Below are 21,493 nucleotides of genomic sequence, written 5' to 3'. Positions count from 1 at the left end.
GCACAATTAAAGGACCACACTATAATATAAACATAACTTTTATATGTAGTGGGTAACCAAAAAATTCATGTGACTCACTTTATTGCAGTATATACTTTATTATGGTGTTTTGGAACTGAACTTGCAATATTTCTGAGGTATGCCCATATATGCCATATTGAAAACATCCGCATCCTTTTTTTGCCGTGGTTGTGTCAATGAAAAACAGAATGAAAAAATGTAAACAGTTTTTCTCAAACTGGAGTTCACAGTTCCACTCTGAAATCCATAAGTTTGTTAACAGATATTTATATTTGGAATTTTCATTTCTATGATTATCTCAAAGAAAAATAGCATAAGCATATTTTGGTCTCCTAACATGCAACTTTTATTCCTGTTGAGAAATATTTGTTTTTAGAATCGCATTACTGTGAAAGTGATTACCTAGACTGGAAATGTTTAATTACTAATTTTCTCAGAGGTCCAAGTTTGAGACATTTTACCTCACAGAATTTGATATAATTTTAATAAATGATGAATCACAACACAAAACATGTCATTCTGGGGGATGGAAACAATATGGAAAAATCTGAAAAAAAAATGCCTTTTTCTTTCATAGTTTTAATTATGTAAACAATGAATTCAAACCAGATTATGAAAAAAAAGTAATCAAAATAAAAACATATGAGAGCTTCCAGGAAGATGGTCAACTAGGGCAGCTCGAGATTAGCCCTGCTCCACAAAAAAGTTAGAGAAGGGACAGGAGGGCGACTGATGAGGCAATTTAGGAGTGCGGCTGACCTGGGAGAGCCTTCTGCACCACACATGTGGCAGCCCTGGTTGCAGAGGCCGAGGAACTGAGAGGCAGAAAGCTGGAGCCTGGCGTGGAGGTACTGAGCCTCGGAGCTCGCAGAAGTGCACGGACAGGAGCATGGGATGGGGAAGTAAGCCAGGCCATGTTCCTGGGGCGCGCTGCCCTCACTAGGGCAGCCCCATGACTGGCAACTCACCCCACACCCCATGCACCCAAACCCTGTCACCCACTCCCATTCCCCGCACTCCAGGCACCCCCACCCTACCAGCCCCCAGTGCATGTACCTGTCCCACACCCCCACCCCAAGTGCAGCCCAACCCACCTCTCCTGCACCCCTCCGGAGCACTGCCTCGCCCTCTCTGTTAACTGTAGGCTGTTGCCAGTGCATAAAGGCTGCGGGCACTAACCTCCATACCCAGGCTACCCCTGTCCCCCGACCATAGTGTCGCACAGCCTGTGCCCTCCCGACCCAAGCTCAGCACATCTGTTTATGGCACTCCCAAGCCCAGACACGGGCCCCCAGTAACATCATTCAGCTCTGGGAACTGCACTTTAGCAGTCCTAGAACCGCGCATGCACACAGCTCTCAGCCTCACTTCCCAGCTCTGAGAAAGTGCTGACCTGCGCAGCTGGGTCACATCTGCCCCCAATTCATGAAGGCATAATGCCGACCTCCTGCCACAGCTCTACACATGCACACAAAGGGCCTCATGCCTTAGACCAGTGCACACCAGGGTTGTGCCCCACCAGACCAGTGCACCCACACAGCTACATCCTTCCTGGCCACTGGGCACTCACATTCACAAGCATCAGCATAACGTCCCCAACATCTGCCCATATCTGCCCTGAAACAAATCACTGTACTGAGTACTCCACTCTGTGCCCTGCTCCTTGCTGTACAACCATCCCACAAACACGAGGCCTTAAACTACTGAAAGAAATCAACACCCAAAGTAAATCAATCAAGATATTTACATGCTGTGAAGACAGCAGAAGATCACTAAACATATCACAATACAGCCCTGCCTAATGACCAAATTAAACTACCAGAGGAGACACAGACATTGGAACAACTAATCAAAGATGTACATACAACTCTATTTAATAAAACAAGTGGGATAGAAAATGCTGTAAAAGAGATAAAGAAGACAGTAGAAGAGCACAAAGAGGAATTTGAAAGAATAAATAGAAAAAAACAGAGATTAAAGACTCTGTTGACCAAATAAAAAGCATACTAGAGGCATACAACACCAGATCTGAAAGAACAGAAGAAAGAATAAGTGATACAAAGGACAGGATAATTGACTTTGAAGACTCAAAACAGCAAATGGCAAAAAAGATGGAAAAACTTGAATGGGAACTTGGAGAAATGACAGACAAAACAAAGTGAACAAATATAAGAATCACTGGTGTCTGAGAAGGAGAAGAGAAGAGTAAAGGGCTAGGAAGAGTAGCTGAGGATATAATGGGGGAAAGCTTCCCAACCCTCATAAAGGACATAAATATACAAGTCAAAGAAGCCCAAAGAACTCCAACCAGATTAAATCCAAATAGGCCTTCCCCAAGGCACATACTAATGAGTCTGTCAAATGTTGAAAAGAAACAGAAAATCCTGAAAGCAGCAAGAGAAAAACTATCTACTACATACAAGGGAAATCAAAGAAGACTGAGTTCAGACTACTCAACTAGCACCCTGGAGGTGAGAAGGCAGTGGTATGATATATTCAAGATCTTGAAAGAGAAAGACTTCCAGTCAAGAATTCTGTACCCAGCTGAACTGTCCTTCAAAATTGAGGGAGAGATTAAAGTTTTTACAGACAAAGAAGTCCTGGAAGAATCTGTCAACAAGAGACTGGCCCTACAAGAAATACTAAAAGGAGTTCTGCGGGCTGAAATAAAGAGACAAGAGAGGGAGGGCTGGAAGAGGGCACAGAATTGAAGAGTACCACCAAGGGAAAATTAAAGAATACAAAGAGAAAGAGGGAAAAGAATATATAGGTCTGACAAATAAAATAAAAAAGATAAGATGGTGGAATCAGAAACACCTTTTCAGTAATAACTTTGAATGTTAATGGAATAAATTTACCAATTAAAAGATACAGATTGGCAGAATGGATTAAGAAACATAATCCAGCTATATGCTGCTTACAAGAGACTCATCTTAGACACAAGGATACAAATAAACTAAAAGTGAAAGGATGGAAAAAGATTTTCTACACAAGTTGTAACCAAAAGAAAGCAGGAGTAACTATACTAATATCAGACAAAATAGACTTTAAATGTAAAGACATCATAAGAGACAAAGAAGGACACTATATACTAATTAAAGGGTCAGTTCACCGAGAAGATATAACAATCATAAATGTTTATGCTCCCAATCAAGGAGCTCCAACGTACATGAGACGACATTGGCAAAACTGAAGGGAGTGATAGATGTTTCAACAATAATAGTAGGAAACTTCAACACTCCACTCTCCTCTATAGATAGAACAACCAGACAGAAGATCAACAAGGAAATAGAGAAGTTAAATAACTTTATAAATGAATTATACCTAACAGGCATATATAGGTTATTGCACCCCAAAGCACAAGGTTATACATTCTTCTCTAGTGCTCATGGAACATTCTCCAGGATAGATCATATGCTGGAGCACAAAACAGGTCTTTATAAATTTAAAAATATTGAAATTATTCAAATCCCTTTTTCTGATCACAATGGGATGAAGCTGGATCTCAATATCCACCAAAGAATGAGAACATTCACAAATGTACTGAGATTAAATAATTCACTCTTAAACAACCAGTGGGTCAAAGAAGAAATTGCTAGCAAAATCAGTAGCTATTTGGAGATTAATGAAAATGAGAATACAACTTATCAGAACTTATGGGATGTGGGAAAGGCTGTGCTGAGAGGGAAATTTATTGCCCTAAATGCCTATATTAAAAAACAAGAAAGAGCAAAAATTGAGGACTTAGCACCAAACCTGGAGGAACTTGAGAAAGAACCATAAACTAACCCCAAAGCAAATAGGAGAAGAGAAATAACAAAGATTAAAGCAGAGATAAATGAATGGGAGAACAAAAGAACAATAGAAAGAATCAAGAAAAACAAAAGTTGGTTCTTTGAGAAAATCAATAAAATTGATGGGTCACTAGCAAGACTGACAAAGAAAAAAAGAGAGAGGATGCAAATAAACAAAATCAGAAATGAGAAGGGGTGCATTACCTCAGACCCTAAAAAAATAGAAGAAATCATAAGAGGATACTATGAACAACTATACACCAATAAACTAGACAACTTAGATGAAATGGACCAATTCCTGGAGACATACAAACAAGGTACACTGACTCAGGAAGAATTAGAAAATCTCAACAAACCAATCACAAGTAAAGAGATTCAGTCAGTCATCAAAAATCTTCCTACAAAGAAAAGCCCAGGGCCAGATGCCTTCACAGGGGAATTTTATCAAACATTCTAGAAAGAGCTAACTCCAATCCTGCTCAAACATTTCCAGAAAATTAAGGGAAAAAGAACTCTACTGTTCTAGTTTGCTAGCTGCTGGAATGCAGATGATGTGGTACTATACTTGGAAGATCCTGAGAAATCTACAGCAGTTACTTGAGCTAGGGAGGGTAAGGGTGGCTCAGTGGCAGAGTTCTCACCTGCCATGCCAGAGACCCGGGTTCAATGCCCGGTGCCTGCCCATGTTTAAAAAAAAAAAAAGTTACTTGAGCTAATAAACAAATTCAGCAAGGGGGCAGGATATAAAATTAACTTGCAAAAGTCAGTAACATTTCTATACACAAGCAATGACCTAGCTGAGGAGTCAGTTAAGGAAAAAATTCCATTCAAAATATCAACTAAAAGAATAAGGAATGAACTTAACTAGGGACATAAAGGATTTGTGCACAGAAAACTACATCACATTGCTAAAAGAAATCAAAGGAGATCTAAATAAATGGAAAGACATTCCCTGCTCATGGATAAGAAGGCAATGTCAATTCTCCCCAGATTGATCTACAGATTCAACACGGTACCAATCAAAATTCCAGTAACCTACTTTGAAGATTTGGAAAAGCTAACTACCAAATTCATCTGGGAGAGAAAGAGACCCCGAATAGTTGAAAGCATCCTAAAAAAGAAGAATAAAGTGGGAGAATTAACACTCCCTGATTTTGAAACTTATTATAAAGCCACAGTAGTCAAAACAGCGTGGTACTGGCACAAAGACAGAAGCATTGACCAATGGAATTGAATCAAGAGTACAGAAATAGACCACCAAATCTATGGTCAACTGATTTTTGGCAACATCCCCAAAACCCCTGAACTGGGACAAAATAGTCTTTTATAGTAATTGGGCTTGGAAGAACTGGATATCAATAGCCAAGAAAATGAAAGAGGACACCTATCTTACACCATACACAAAAATTAACTCAAAGTGGATCAAACACCTGAATATAAGAATTGGCACCATAAAGCTTCTAGAAGAAAATGTAGGGAAACATCTTCAAGACCTAGTAATAGGTGGTAGCTTCCTAAACTTTACACCCAAAGCACAAACAACAAAAGAAAAAAAATAGATGAATGGGAACTCCTCAAAATCAAATGCTTCTGCACCTCAAAAGACTTTGAGACTTTGAGACTTCAAAAAGCCAACTCAATGAGAGAAAATATTTGGAAATCACATATCAGACAAAGGTTTGATTTCCTGTATATACAAAGATATCATACAACTCAACAACAGAAGAACAAACAATCCAATTATAAAGTGGGCTAAAGATATGAATAGGCATTTTTTGGAAGAGCAAATACAGATGACTCAAAAGCACATGAAGAGATGCTCATTTTAACTTGCTATAAGGGAAATACAGGTTAAGACTACAATGAGATACCACCTCATACCTATGGGAATGGCTACCATTAAACAAACAGGAAACTATAAATGTTGGAAAGGATGTGGAGAAACTGGGACACTTATGCACTGCTGGTGGGAATGTATAATGGTGCAGCCACTATGGAAGACTAGCAGTTCCTTAGGAAACTAAATATTGAGTTACCTTATGACCCAGCAATAGCACTACTTGGTATATACCCAGAAGAGCTGAAAGCAATGACACAAACAGACATTTGCACACCAATGTTCATAGCAGCATTATTCACAATCACCAAAAGGCAGAAACAAACCAAATGCCCATCAATAGACAAGTGGATCAACACCTGTGGCATATAAATATGATGGAATATATGCAGCAGTAAGACAAAAATGATGTCCTGAAGCACATGACAAGATGGATGAACCTTGAGGACATAATACTGAGTGAAGTTAGCCAGACAGAAAAGTATAGATACTGTATGAGTCCACTCTTATGACCAGCATAAAGATATAATCAGAGGCTTACAATACCAAAGATAGGGGACTTAGAGATACATAGAATCTAAAGATGGGTGAACCATTAGCTAATGAGGTTGAACTCCAATGTAAGGGAATAGATAGGAGCAAAGGTGACTCTCTAGTGGGTCTAGAGGTAATATTACCATATTGAAGATGAACAAGATTGAAAGGGGTTGTCTAGACCTACATGTTTCACTGATTCACACTAGAAATATGAATAAGTTCTCATAAGAATTACTTCAAAGATATTATTCTTGTATGAAGAGTGTTTAAGTCCAGGGTATGGGGGAAAACTGCTATTGCATGCTATGACCTAAGTTCAAAAGGAAACCATCAGCATTACCACAGCAACAGCAGAGGTAAATAATGGGGTGAAGGACAAGAGTTAAGAGGAGGTTTAGATTTCCTATTTGGCAAGGGTGTGTTTATCGGTTTTCTATCTGTTGGGAAAATTATCTAAAATTGAGATGTTGGTGGACTGTGGACTTTGGGCCCTCTCTACATGATGCCTGACGGATGCAGGTGGCTGAAGGATGCACTGATGGAGAAGTAGATTGGCAAACAATGGTGTATACTTATGAATGAAGGTTGTGCTGCTACAAAAAGGAACATGCAACAATGTGAATGAACATGGGGGACATTTGTTGAGACAAAATAAGCCAGAAATAAAAACACAACAATGGTATGGTCTATAAGCATTAGAAAATGCTTATAAGAAAACGGGGGCCTAGATTGTAAGCTTTTAGAGCAGACGCGTTAAGTCTGGAGTGGTGATGATTATTTCAGAATTTTGAGAGGCTGTTTTATATTAAGAGATAAGAACGAAGCCAAACAGGTTTGTTCTAAAGTAATTCAGAACACAGGAATAAGGAAGATAGTGTCTATATTTTAGAACCACACAGACTCTTGGAGACCAATGGAAGAAAGATTTATTTGATCTGGAACTGAAATTTTCTGAAGTACATAATCTAATTCAACCTATGTGTATAGCTCATTTAAGAAAGAGGTCCTTTAATCCTGTATAGATTATTTTAATGCCTGGAAACATCCTAGAGTATATTAAACAGGTAATCAAAACGTATTGGCAAAGTCCCCTGAGGAATAGGAGAAAGAATATGGAACTATTAGACCTTACCATCAGGGAATCCCCTAATACTGTGTCAACTTTAGGGACACCCAAATCAATAGGCCTTGATCATGAGGCTTACTCTTGTGAAGCTTATGTAGGTAGCAGAGAAGCTTAGACTACCTATAGGCATGCTCAAGATTTACTTTTGGAGGACCTCTTTTGTTGCTCAGATGTGGCCTCTCTCTAAGCCCAACTCTGCGAGTGAAATCATTGCCCTTTCCCCTAAGTGGGATATGACATCCAGCAGTGAATGTCTCCCTGCCGACATGGGAGATGACTCCCAGGGGTGAATCCAGACCTGGCACCGTGGGATCAACAATTCCATCCTGACCAAAAGGGGGAAAGAAGTGTAATTAATACAGTATCAGTGGCAGAGAGAGTTCAAATAGTCGACAGGCTACTCTGGAGGTTGCTCTTACCCAAGCTTCAGTTAGACATTGCTACCTATCATAACCTGCCAACCCCTAACCAGGACCATTCCAGCCAATTGGAAAGAACACCTAGGGCAATATGTAAGATCTACAAGGCTTCCATGCGCTAGAGTAACTTTCCAGAAACCTACAACCTCCAAATGGGTTTCTGGTCCAGATAAATCCTGAAACTCTCCAGAACAGCAGATAGTGCCATCTCCCTACCACATATTAGTGACAGACCCTTCCAATATGAAAAATTTCAAATTGCCGTAGCCCAACCACCCCTAATGAGAAGGATGGAAAGATCAAAGGTGATGGTGGAATTATACAGAGAAGATAGGAGTCCACAAATGAATATGAATGCTGAATCATTAAATTGATATCTCTTTTAGTCTCCAGTATCTTAGAGATAAGTGAAAACCTAAAATTATGGCATTGTAACCCATGTCAAAGTCTGAAATAGGTTCTACAACTAATTGTGGTGTTGTGCTTTGAAATTTATAGCTTTTTTTGTATATATGTTATTTTTCACAAAAAAAGAAGGAAAAAAAGTCGATTGTGATGATAAAAAAAGTATTTAAGCTCTCTAGCCTCCTATATTCTGGAGCAGCTAGAAGGAAAAATATGAGAGGATCGTGTGGTAGCCCATGACAAACTCTGGGATCTGTCCTGTAACCACTTGTTGAAGAGTGCTTTGAAAACTATTGCTTTTTTATTTCTTTGCTTTATATATATGTTATACTATACAATAAAAAAAATTAAAAATGAAATAAATAAAAACACATTTTGCTGTCTGTTGTATGTTCTTAATGAAGATGTTCAGAAGTAATAACAATTACATGCTTAAAAGGAGAACTTGGCTGTGGTTCTTGGATTTATCATTATTTTACTAAATATCTAGGCAACAAACAAAAGTTTGTTATCCAACAAAAATTTCTCAGCAAATGAGGAGAGGAAAGGAGGAGGGAAAGGGTGTAAATTAATGTTAACGTTAGGGTTCCTTGCCAGGTGGAAAAGTTTAATCCTTTAATCAGGCTCTAACACAGCCTTTGCTTTTTTTGTAGCCTGTGATGGTTGGAAGAAAAAATACTTTGAAACAAAGAAAGTTACAGCATCATTGGAGGAGGTTTTAACAAAACTTCGAGAAGATTTGGAACTTTACTATAAAAAATTGCTCATGCAACTTGAAGCCAGGGAGATCAGGATGAGGCCAAAGAATCTGGCAAATATAACAGATTCTAAGGTACTGCTAAATGTGCTTCCCTTTATATTAGAAAAGTTCTATTCAAAATACAATATTTATAATTGTTAATATTATCATATTTAGGATGCTTTGGGCTACAAATAACAAAACCTTAAACTGGCTTTTAAAAATGAGAAAATTCATAACTTCAAAAAATAAGAAAATTCATGGGAAGGTTGCTAGGGAGATACATTCAACGGTTTAATATGTCTTCAAAGCCCTTGGTGCTTTTAATATTTCTTCCTTATTATTATTTTTTTAATTGAGAAATCTTCCCACACATACATTCTATACATGTTGTACAATTGATGGCTCACAATATCATCACATAGTTGTTATTCCTTGCCATGATCATTTTTTTAGAACATTTGCATCACTCCAGAAAAAGAAATAAAAAGAAAAAACTCATACATACCATACACCTTACCCCTCCCTTTCATTGACCACTGCTTCCATCTACCCAATTTATTTTACCTTTTGTCCCCCTTATTATTTATTTATTTTTTATCCATATTTTTTACTCATCTTTCCATACTCTGGACATAAGGAGCATCAGACATGAGGTTTTCACAATCACACAGTCACATCACGAACATTATATCTTTATACAGTCGTCTTCAAGACTAGGCTACTGGGCCACAGCTCAACAGTTTCAGGTATTTCCCTCTAGCCACTCCAATATACCATAAACTAAAAAGAGATATCTAAATAATGCATAAGAATACCTCCAGGATAACCTGTTGACTCTGTCTGAAATCACTCAGCCACTGAAACTTTATTTTGTCTCATTTCTCTCCCACTTTTGGTCAAGAAGTCTTTCTCAATCTCTTGATGCTGGGCCCAAGCTTATACCAGGATTTCTACCCCACAGTGCCATGGAGATTTACACCTGTGGTGTAAATATCCCACAGAGGAGGGAGGGCAGTGAGTTCACCTGCTGAGTTGACTTAGGCCACATCTGAGCAACAAAAAAGAGGTTCTCTGGGGGTGACTCTTAGGCCTAATTTTAAGTAGGCTTAGCTTCTTTGCCAGGAATAAGTTTCATAGGGATGAACCCCAAGATCGAGGGCTCAGCCTATTGATTTGGTTGTCCCCAATGCTTGCGAAAATTTCAGAAATTCCCCAAATAGGGAAGTTGAATATTTCCTCCTTTCTCCCCATTCTCCCAAGGGGGCTTTGCAAATACTTCTTTATTCACTGCCCAGATCACTCTGGAATTTATTGGAGCATCACACTAACCTGGACAAACTGACAAAATCTCACACCCTATTCAAGATTTTATGTACTTATGCTATTCAACTAAACTGATCATGTAAATTAAATTAGGAAATGCACTACCCAAAATATAAATTTTGCATCAAATAAACATTTCTGCCTTTAGTCTCACACAGAAGTTGAAGTTTTAAAATGTGGATGATAAAAAAAAATTAAAAAGAATAAAATAAAAATGTGGACCCTATCATCCTTTAGCCAGTCTTCTGATTAACCTTAACTCTAACCAGATCAGCTTTATTCATAACTCTACTCGACGCCTGATCACTTTTTAAACAGTTCCTGTATGGAGTACTCTTCCCTGCTATTTTTGATGTTAGCTTCATTCTAATGCTGATTTCCTCATGTTATCAAGAGAGTTACCAAAGGCAATTAGAGCTAAATGCCCCCCAAAAGTAGAAACTTCTCCCTAAAGCACGGAATATATAAATCTTTCCCTTTAGCCTTGTGGAGGATCAACCAGGCCCACCCCCATGTCATTAACAGTTACCAGGGAACATAATGTGCTGACTGGCATAGACTCGGATCTCCCTCTGTACCCCTGGGTTTGGCATTTCCTTCCCCAGTCATAAGGGAAAGAGATGAATACGTAATGGAGTGGGGCAAGGGACGAACAATGGCCACTGTGGTGCTTGTGGAGTTTTTTTTAAATGTTTATTACTTGTCATGGTTAGGGACAGGTGTCAACTTGGCCAAATTGTGGTACCTGTTCATCTGATTGGGCAAGTGCTGGCCTGTCTGTGGCAATGAGGACATTTCATAGGATTAGGTCATGATCACGTCAGCTACATCCACAGTTGATTCCATTTGTAATCAGCCAAAGGGGAGTGTCTTCTGCAATTAGTGATGCTAAATCCAATCATGGGAAGCCTTTTAAGGAGGACTCAGAGGAGACAGGTTCCATTCCTGCTTTGGCTGGTGAGCCTCTCCTGTGGAGTTCATCCAGGCCATCCATTGGAGTCATCGGCTTCGCAGCCTGCCCTGTGGGTTTTGGACTCTGCATTCCTACGGTCACATGAGACACTTTCATAAATTTTATATTTGCAAGTGTTCCCTGTTGATTCTGTTTCTCTAGAGAACCCTAACTAATACATCTTGGTACCAGGAGTGGTTCTTAAGAAACAGAATCTTAATAATGGGTTTTTATGAATGGTTTTCTACTCTGACTGGGCTCAGAGACACTAAGGACTCTGATTCCCGTAATCAGAATGACACTCCCAATCCATGGACTGAGTTGGCAACGAAGATAGTCAAAATATCATCATTTGATTCTCCTAATGCTTCGCTTGTACGAAGCCAGACTCTGGGGGATAATGTTTTTGACACCTTTACAGAGTTTTGTAGAAATAAGAGTTATAGAGATGTTGGTTGGTTGTTGTTAGATACACTGTCTACATTAAAGAGTGAAAGGGATGGGCTTAAGGCTTCATACAAGAAGCTTAAGTGCCGTCTGAAAGATGTAGAGGTTTCTATGAGTATCCTGAAGGAAAATTTTATTTCCTGTAGCCGTAGACTTGAGATCTCTGAAAATCAGACTCAGAATCTTATTGTTAGAGTAGCAACTTTACAACGTAAACTGAAATCTCAGTCTTGCATGGTGTCTGCCGTTAAAGTGAGGGCATTGATTGGAAAGGAGTGGGACCCTGAAAAATGGGATGGTGACATATGGATTGATAATGATGTTGGGGGTGAGGTTGAAACCCTAGACCATGCTGAGCCTTCTTTAGATAACCCTGTAATAGTCTGCCCTGAGGACATAGCTGCCCCACCTCCAGCCTGCCTTGAGGAATTGGCCACCCAACCTCCTCCTGAAGGGATTAGCCCTAGAGTTATTAATCCTGTTTCACCAGATGAAACTGCAAATGAAAGCCCTGAAGCAAATGGTTTGGAAGATATTTCTAATTTTTTTCATGACCCACCCCCACCACCCCTCATTTCTTCTAGACCTATAACTAGACTAAAGTCCCAACAGGCCCCTAAAGGTGAGGTACAAAGTATCACACATGAGGAGGTACGTTATACTCCAAAAGAACTGTGTGAGTTTTCCAATTTATATAGACAGAAATCAGGGGAATATGTGTGGCAATGGATCTTAAGAGTGTGGGATAATGGTGGGAGGAATATAAGGCTGGATCAGGCTGAATTTATTCATATGGGCCCACTAAGCAGAGATTCTGCATTCAATGTTATAGCTAGAGCAGTTAGAAAAGGTGTTAACAGCTTGTTTGGGTGGTTGGTTGAAACATGGATCAAAAGGTGGCCAACATTACCTGAGGTTGAAATGCCAGAACTGCCCTGGTATAATGTAGATGAGGGGATCCAGAGGCTTAGAGAGATTGGGATGTTAGAGTGGATTTATCATGCAAAGCCTGCTCTTACACCCCAGGAATGCCCAGAGGATGCACCTTTTACCAGAACAGTGAGAAATAAATTTGTGAGACTAGCACCATCATCCCTCAAGAGCTCTTGTTGGTTGCACTTCTCTGTAGGTCAGATATTACTGTAGGAACTGCTGTCACTGAGCTGGAATCCTTAAACACAATGGGGATGACAGGATCCCGAATTGGCAGAAGCCAGGTGGCAGCACTTAATCACCAAAGACAGGGTAGACGTGGGTATTATAATAGAAAACAAACTCAAAGGAGGCATCAAAATTATATGACACGCAGAGATTTGTGGCATTGGCTAGTAAATCATGGGGTGCCTAGAAGTACAATAGAAGGGCAGTCTACTAAATTCTTGTTGGAGCTGTATAAACAAAAGAGTTCTAGGTCAAGGGAACAGAAGTCTAACCTGAATTACAAAAACACAGAGTCACGGCCCCTTAACCAATTTCCAGACTTGAAACAGTTTACAGACCCTGAGCCCCTTGAATGAAGGGGAGGCCAGGTCCCTATGGGGGAGAAACCTGTTACACTGCCACAAATTTATACTGTTAACCTTCCTCTAAGTCTTCCCCAAGGAGACCGACGGCCTTTTACCAGGGTAACTGTGCATTGGGGAAAAGGAAATGATCAGATATTTCGGGGATTATTAGACACTGGTTCAGAAGTGACATTAATTCCAGGGGACCCAAAACGTCACTCTGGACCACCAGTCAGAGTGGGGGCTTATGGAGGCCAGGTGATCAATGGAGTTTTAGCTCAGGTCCGTCTCACAGTGGGTCCAGTGGGCCCCCGGACCCATCCTGTAGTTATTTCCCCAGTTCCGGAATGTATAATTGGCATAGACATACTGAGTAACTGGCAGAATCCCCACGTTGGTTCTCTAACTCGTGCAGTGAGGGCTATTATGGTGGGAAAGGCCAAGTGGAAGCCACTAGAACTGCCCCTACCAAGCAAAATAGTAAATCAGAAGCAATACCGTATTCCTGGAGGGATTGCAGAGATTACTGCCACTCTTAAGGACTTGAAAGATGCAGGGGTGGTGATTCCCACCACATCCCCATTCAACTCTCCTATTTGGCCTGTGCAGAAAACAGATGGGTCTTGGAGAATGACAGTGGATTATCGTAAACTCAACCAGGTGGTAACTCCAATTGCAGCTGCTGTTCCAGATGTAGTATCATTGCTTGAGCAAATCAATACATCCCCTGGTGCCTGGTATGCAGCTATTGATCTGGCAAATGCTTTTTTCTCAATAGCTATTAGTAAGGACCACCAGAAACAGTTTGCTTTCAGCTGGCAAGGTCAGCAATATACTTTCACTGTCCTACCTCAGGGGTATATCAACTCTCCAGCCCTATGTCATAATCTTGTTCGCAGAGACCTTGATCGTTTCTCCCTCCCACAAGACATCACACTGGTCCATTATATTGATGATATCATGTTGATTGGACCTAGTGAGCAAGAAGTAGCAACTACTCTAGATTTACTGGTAAGGCATTTGCGTGTCAGAGGATGGGAGATAAATCCAACAAAAATACAGGGGCCTTCCACCTCAGTAAAATTTCTAGGTGTCCAGTGGTGTGGGGCATGTCGAGATATCCCTTCTAAGGTGAAGGATAAATTGCTGCATCTGGCCCCTCCCACAACCAAAACAGAGGCACAACGCCTAGTGGGTCTTTTTGGATTTTGGCGACAACATATTCCTCATTTGGGTGTGCTACTCCGGCCCATTTATCGAGTGACCAGAAAAGCTGCTAATTTTGAGTGGGGACCTGAACAAGAGGAGGCTCTGCGACAGGTCCAGGCTGCTGTGCAAGCTGCTCTGCCACTTGGGCCATATGATCCAGCAGATCCAATGGTGCTGGAAGTGTCAGTGGCAAATAGAGATACTGTCTGGAGCCTTTGGCAGGCCCCTATAGGAGAATCACAACGCAGACCCTTAGGATTTTGGAGCAAAGCCTTACCATCTGCTGCAGATAACTACTCTCCTTTTGAGAAACAGCTTTTGGCCTGCTACTGGGCCTTAGTAGAGACTGAACGCTTAACCATGGGCCACCAAGTTACCATGAGACCTGAGTTGCCTATCATGAGTTGGGTATTGTCTGACCCACCAAGCCATAAAGTTGGGCATGCACAGCAGCACTCTATTGTAAAGTGGAAATGGTATATACGAGATAGAGCCAGAGCAGGTCCTGAAGCACAAGTAAGTTACATGAAGAAGTGGCACAAATGCCCATGGTTTCCACTCCTGCTGCCACATTACCTTCTCTTTCCCAGACCAGAGCTATGGCCTCTTGGGGAGTTCCTTACAGTGAATTGACTGAGGAAGAGAAAACTCGGGCCTGGTTTACAGATGGTTCAGCACGATATGCAGGTACCACCCGAAAGTGGACAGCTGCAGCATTACAACCCCTTTCTGGGGTGTCCTTGAAGGACAGTGTTGAGGGGAAATCCTCCCAGTGGGCAGAACTTCGAGCAGTGCACCTGGTTGTTCATTTTGCTTGGAAGGAAAACTGGCCAGAGGTGCGTTTGTATACTGACTCATGGGCTGTTGCTAATGGTTTGGCTGGATGGTCAGGGACTTGGAAAGACCATAATTGGAAAATTGGTGACAAAGAGGTCTGGGGAAGAAGTATGTGGATAGACCTTTCTGAGTGGGCTAAAAACATGAAGATATTTGTGTCCCATGTGAATGCACACCAGAGGGTGACTTCAGCAGAGGAAGATTTTAATAATCAAGTGGATAAGATGACCCGTTCTATGGATACCAGTCAGCCTCTTTCCCCAGCAACTCCTGTGATTGCCCAATGGGCTCATGAACAAAGTGGTCATGGTGGTAGGGATGGAGGTTATGCATGGGCTCAGCAACATGGACTTCCACTCACCAAGGCTGACCTGGCTACAGCCACTGCTGAGTGCCCAATCTGCCAGCAGCAGAGACCCACACTCAGCCCCCGATATGGCACCATTCCCCGAGGTGACCAGCCAGCTACATGGTGGCAGGTTGATTACATTGGACCACTCCCTTCATGGAAGGGGCAGCGATTTGTTCTAACTGGAATAGACACATACTCTGGATATGGGTTTGCTTTCCCTGCACGCAATGCTTCTGCCAAAACTACTATCCGTGGGCTTACAGAATGCCTTATCCATCGTCATGGTATTCCACATAGCATTGCTTCAGATCAAGGAACACACTTCACAGCAAATGAAGTGCGAGAATGGGCACATGCTCATGTAATTCTCTGGTCTTACCATGTTCCCCATCATCCAGAAGCTGCTGGATTGATAGAACGGTGGAATGGCCTTTTGAAAACTCAATTACGGTGCCAATTAGGTGGCAAAAACTTGAAAGGCTGGGGTAATGTTCTCCAGGAAGCTGTGTATGCTCTGAATCAGCGTCCACTGTATGGTGCCGTTTCTCCCATAGCCAGGATCCATGGGTCCAGGAACCAAGGGGTGGAAATGGGTGTGGTGCCACTCACTATTACTCCTAGTGATCCACTAGGAAAATTTTTGCTTCCTGTCCCTGCTACCCTGAGTTCTGCTGGTCTACAGGTTTTAGTTCCAAAACGGGGTGTGCTTTCTCCAGGAGAAACAACAGTGATACCACTGAACTGGAAGTTAAGATTGCCACCTGGCCACTTTGGGCTACTTATGCCTCTGGATCAACACACCAAGAAGGGAATTACATTATTGTCTGGGGTAACTGACCCTGACTATCAGAAGGAAGTAGGACTGCAACTACATAATGGAGGTAAAGAAGAGTTTTCTTGGAATATAGGAGATCCCCTGGGGCGTCTATTAGTACTACCATGCCCTGTGATTAAAATCAATGGAAAACTGCAACAACACAATCCAGGCAGGACCACTAATGGCTCTGAGACTTCAGGAATGAAGGTTTGGGTCACCCCACCAGGCAAAGAACCACGGCCAGCTGAAGTGCTTGCTGAGGGGAAAGGGAACATGGAATGGGTAGTGGAAGAAGGTAGTGATAAATATGAACTTCGACCACGTGATCAGTTACAGAAACGAGGACTGTAATGCTGCTTTGTTTGTGTTATACTATTTAAGTTGTAAGATATCAAGTTTAAGAATGAATGTTGCCCAAGGATTTGCATGCTATTCTGGAGAGATTTAATGTGTTTCCAGTTATATGCAGGACAGTTGAGTATTGTCAGGTAAAAGAAAAAATGTGTGCTTATTTGTTTTCATTTGGAAATTAAGTATGGTCTAAGGTGATATATATATAGATAGATAGATAGATAGATAGATAGATATATGCCAAGTTGACAAGGGGTGGACTGTCATGGTTAGGGACAGGTGTCAACTTGGCCAAATTGTGGTACCTGTTCATCTGATTGGGCAAGTGCTGGCCTGTCTGTGGCAATGAGGACATTTCATAGGATTAGGTCATGATCACGTCAGCTACATCCACAGCTGATTCCATTTGTAATCAGCCAAAGGGGAGTGTCTTCTGCAATTAGTGATGCTAAATCCAATCATGGGAAGCCTTTTAAGGAGGACTCAGAGGAGACAGGTTGCATTCCTGCTTTGGCTGGTGAGCCTCTCCTGTGGAGTTCATCCAGGCCATCCATTGGAGTCATCGGCTTCGCAGCCTGCCCTGTGGATTTTGGACTCTGCATTCCTACGGTCACGTGAGACACTTTCATAAATTTTATATTTGCAAGTGTTCCCTGTTGATTCTGTTTCTCTAGAGAACCCTAACTAATACATACTAAAGGTAAAATCTAAAGATATTGATATTCTAAAGAAATAATGAAATTATATTACATTTTCATCAGTTCGTATTCTCTTGAGATAGTCTTGAATTCTGACAGATCAGGGACATAAAGTTTGTTCTATTATTGAATACTTCTACCATATAACAAACAACAGCCAAAAAAAATTCCAGAGGCCATTTAACAGTTTGATTTTTGTTGAATTTATCTAAAAGAGATTTTAAAATTTAATTATGATTAGAAGTAAAGATTCAGTTATAGATGTGATAAAACATTAAAATATTACCAGTTTGTATAGACTTTAATATAAAATCCAAATAGGTCAAATAATGATTTGTCCATATTTGCTGATACTTTTTATTTTATTCTCCAATAACTTCCTTGGTAGGACCAATAAACCTCAAAAATTTCTCTGGACAAAAGTAACCAAAAATATGGTGTTATATTAAATAGTTTTCTTATGTAAAATATAGTATCATTAAATAAAATAATTCTAATCTGATTTAACTAATAAAGCATTTTGCTAGTTTCTGAAATCTTGCTAATATCTTAAACCTAGCATATTCCGTTCATAGTAATAGTTGATTTTTATGGTACTCACTTAATGGACTTCTATAAATATCTATTTTTTTTCATAATAATGAGGGATGGTAGCAGAACAGAAGAAAAAGTAGTTCCTAAAATGTAAACCTACATGCCAAGAATTCAATAGGTAAATAATTTACTCCAAAGCAATTAATTTATGCAATAGGTTATTTTCATGATTTTTCTCTTTCAATATTTTTTATCACTCCAGTGTATATCTGCAAGGCAGTTAAAAGTAAAAATGTATAGATATACTAAATAAAGACATCTTTATCTATCTCATGCAGAATTACCTTATAATTCAGATCACTGAAGTACAGCATGCAATTGACCAACTTAAGAGAAAATTGGATACTGACAAAATGAAACTCATAATAGAAATTAAGGTAATTTCTATTTATTTTAATCAGATTATAAATTTATCTTAAAATAACATTTTGTATTTTAACTTTGGGTGTATATAATTTAAAGGTATTGAGGATTGACTGTGGTAAAATTTAACAGCAAAGAACATGAGCAAAAAAAAAAAAAAAAAAAAGCAGGACTAGCTAAGCCCTGTAAAGATCTACAGTGTAACAAAACCAAAGTAGAACTTAGTGAAATTTTACTAAGAAGAATTAAAGGAAAAGGACCCTGTGAATCAGTATAGAGTCTCAACAAAATACTGTTTTCCTGTCAGTCATTCATAAACAAGGCTAACAAACCAATGCTCTCTCCTCTGTACTCCCATTTAATTTTTTCCCTTCTCTTGGATCATTATCACATTCCTTCCCTCTAGTTATTTATAATATATATATTCTTATATATATAATATATATTAATATGAGTGATAGGTCTTCTACTAGATGTTAAGCTTCCCTCTGGGCAGAGACTGTGACTTAGTTAACTGTTTCTTCCATAGGACCTTTTGTATAGTAGATGTTTAGTAGAGAGTACTAGGCATATTTTACTTGTTTGATAAGAATTATTATAATTATTACTTCATAGGAATAACCTCTGAAGTGTAGATCTCTTAAAGGGTTCTCTTTGTTCAACAGAAAAAAGAAAAGAACTGTAGAACTGTACATTTTCACACAAGTAGCCACAGAGAATACTTTGATGAATACTCTTAGTTCACCTCTTTAACAGAACTAACTTTATGATAGTATAATAACTGCTTCTTTTAGAGGAAGAGATAATTTTTCCTTATCTTGCTAGAATAAGCACTATATAGGATTTTCAGCGATGATGGACAAGTAGCTACCATACTGGACAATGCAGTTATAGATTATTTTGACAGGCTGCATTCTCCAAGCTAAGCCCTGGCTCAGCACAGAGATGCTTAAAACTTAAACTACAGAAGAGGAAAATGGCATAGTTTTTAGAAAATAAATATATGAGTGATTTAACATTTTTACTCAGTATGCACTTGTCTTAGTTTCTGGGCTGCTAAGACAAATATCACACATGGGTTGACTTAACAACAGGAATTTATTGGCCCAAGGTTTCAGAGGTTAGAAGACTTGATTCTTTCTGAGGTCAGAAACATTCTGACTGGCCCACAGTCCTTAGGTTCCTTGGCTTTCCCGTCACAGGCCATGACGGGAAGGTATGGACTGTATGTGTGTGAAGATTTCGCAATAAAAATACATTTTTAAAAAAGACCCATCCTGATTCAATTGGCTTTACCTTAACAAAAAATATCTTCAAATGGTCCTATTTACAATGGGTTCATACGTATAGGACTTGGAATAAGATTAAGAACATGTTTTTTTTCTGGGGTACATAACTCAATCTGCCACAGCACTCAAAAAATAATTTGTTTAATGAATGAAAACTCAGTGTATTTAAGAAATGGAGACAAAGTCAGCGTAGAAAAGGAATATTGGGTACACTTAAAGATAGTAGGGTGGGTGGAAAGACCAGTAATAAAAATGCCCCCAGTGTTTTCAGTTATGCCTCTCTCATGCACTTTTCCTTTAGAAAGCATACACATTAGATCTTACCATTTTTGTATATTTTAATTTTATAAATATCACTTATAATCTGAACCCAAATCAGAATTATTAGTACAAAATAGTAAAGATAAAATAAGAAGAAAAAGAGAACTACATTCTTAGGTTATACTGGCGAAAAATATGGCATTTAAGTATAGTGTTCGGCACATAGTAGACATTAAAGTAAGTATTTACTGATTCTGCATGATCTACCCCAAACAGCTCTACCAGTAAGATTCAGAACTAAGGCAGAACACCTAGCTTGAGTTTGTCACCATTTTTATTCAAGATGGTGTAGCATAAGCTGTGCTTCACAACTGTTAATGTAGTATCACCTGAGAAATCTTATTAAAATGCATGCTCTTACTCAGTAGGTCTGGGATGAAGTCTAAGATTCATTCCTAACAAGCTCCCAGGAGATACCAATACTGTTTGTCCACAGAAATCCATGGACTAGAAAGGGCTCTGGTATCAGATCTGTTGAATTTCAATCCTAGCTTGCCACTTAATAGTTTTAATAGCTTGGGCAAGAAGTAACTTAACCTCTATAGGTCTCTGTTTCCTTAACAGTAAACTGGAGATAATACCACTATCTGCCTCAATAAAGTTTTTGAGAGAATCAAAGGGGTTAATACACTTAGGAGAGTACTTTTTCAGTTTCTAAAGACTACAAATTAAAACTTTCCTCCTTTGGTTTTCTCTCTCTTCTGTCTCTTTCCCTCTTTTCCATCTCCCCTTTCTTTCTCTCCCTTTCTTTCTTTCCTTTTTTTTTCTATTTTCTTTACACATTAAGAACAGATTTTTAAGCTTGTACAAAAATAAAATTTGTTCTCACTATAGTTCTTAGTACAGTTTAATTTTATCATACCCACAGGTTAATAAAAGAAACAATCTAGCATAACTAGCAATAAATAAGCTTACTTATTAAACAAGATATATGAAGTATACATTCTCTGTAGTGTGTCAGTGGTATAAAGACACTGAGGGCACGGGTGGTTCAGTGGTAGAATTCTCGCTTGCCATGAGGGAGACCTGGGTTCGATTTCTAGTCCATGCACTTCCCAAAAAACAAACAAGCAAAACAAATAAACAAACAAACAAAAATTCAACAAATGGTACTGCAGTAACAGGATACTCACATAGAAAAATAATGAAATGTGACACCACCATATAGCAAACAAACAAAGCAAAGAAAAAAGGACACCGAGGGCAAAAGAGAGAAGGCAGTTAAAGCAGTTACCAAAACTTATTTATATGATAATTATGATGTATGATGTGATGATTAGTAGAGTAAGATGAAGTTCATTTTGAAAGTCAATTCTTTCTATAGATGAGAAAACAAGCAGTTTCAGATTTACGAATATTGAAAGCTGAACTGGCACAGAAGAAAATTAATACATCTTTGCAATCTCAATTAGGTATGTTAACTTTTATTTGTCAAAAAATTAATATTTATTTGAACAGATTTATTTAACTACTGTTCTCCTTGGCAATACTTTTATATAAATCTTAAGGTTTATGTTTCTTCACTTTTCATATGTGTAAAGTGTTTCTGAAAAT

General features: G+C 39.4%; 1 protein-coding gene across 10 annotated transcripts in view; it reads left to right on the top strand.

Moving 5' to 3' along the window:
- SPATA1 (spermatogenesis associated 1) overlaps positions 1-21,493 on the top strand; it is a 63,353-nt gene that overhangs the window by 34,104 nt on the left and 7,756 nt on the right. For 9 of the 10 annotated variants that reach the window (XM_077120456.1, XM_077120455.1, XM_077120449.1 and 6 more), the window contains 3 exons: positions 8,793-8,971; positions 18,245-18,343; positions 21,264-21,351. In XM_077120456.1, the coding sequence (XP_076976571.1) occupies positions 8,793-8,971; positions 18,245-18,343; positions 21,264-21,351 (366 nt within the window). The remainder of the gene's footprint in view (positions 1-8,792; positions 8,972-18,244; positions 18,344-21,263; positions 21,352-21,493) is intronic. The other variant, XM_077120457.1, reaches the window with a different exon arrangement.

The sequence above is a fragment of the Tamandua tetradactyla genome, chromosome 11, assembly GCF_023851605.1.
Source record: "Tamandua tetradactyla isolate mTamTet1 chromosome 11, mTamTet1.pri, whole genome shotgun sequence".
Lineage (NCBI taxonomy): Eukaryota > Metazoa > Chordata > Mammalia > Pilosa > Myrmecophagidae > Tamandua > Tamandua tetradactyla.
This window is presented reverse-complemented; position numbering and strand designations above follow the sequence as displayed.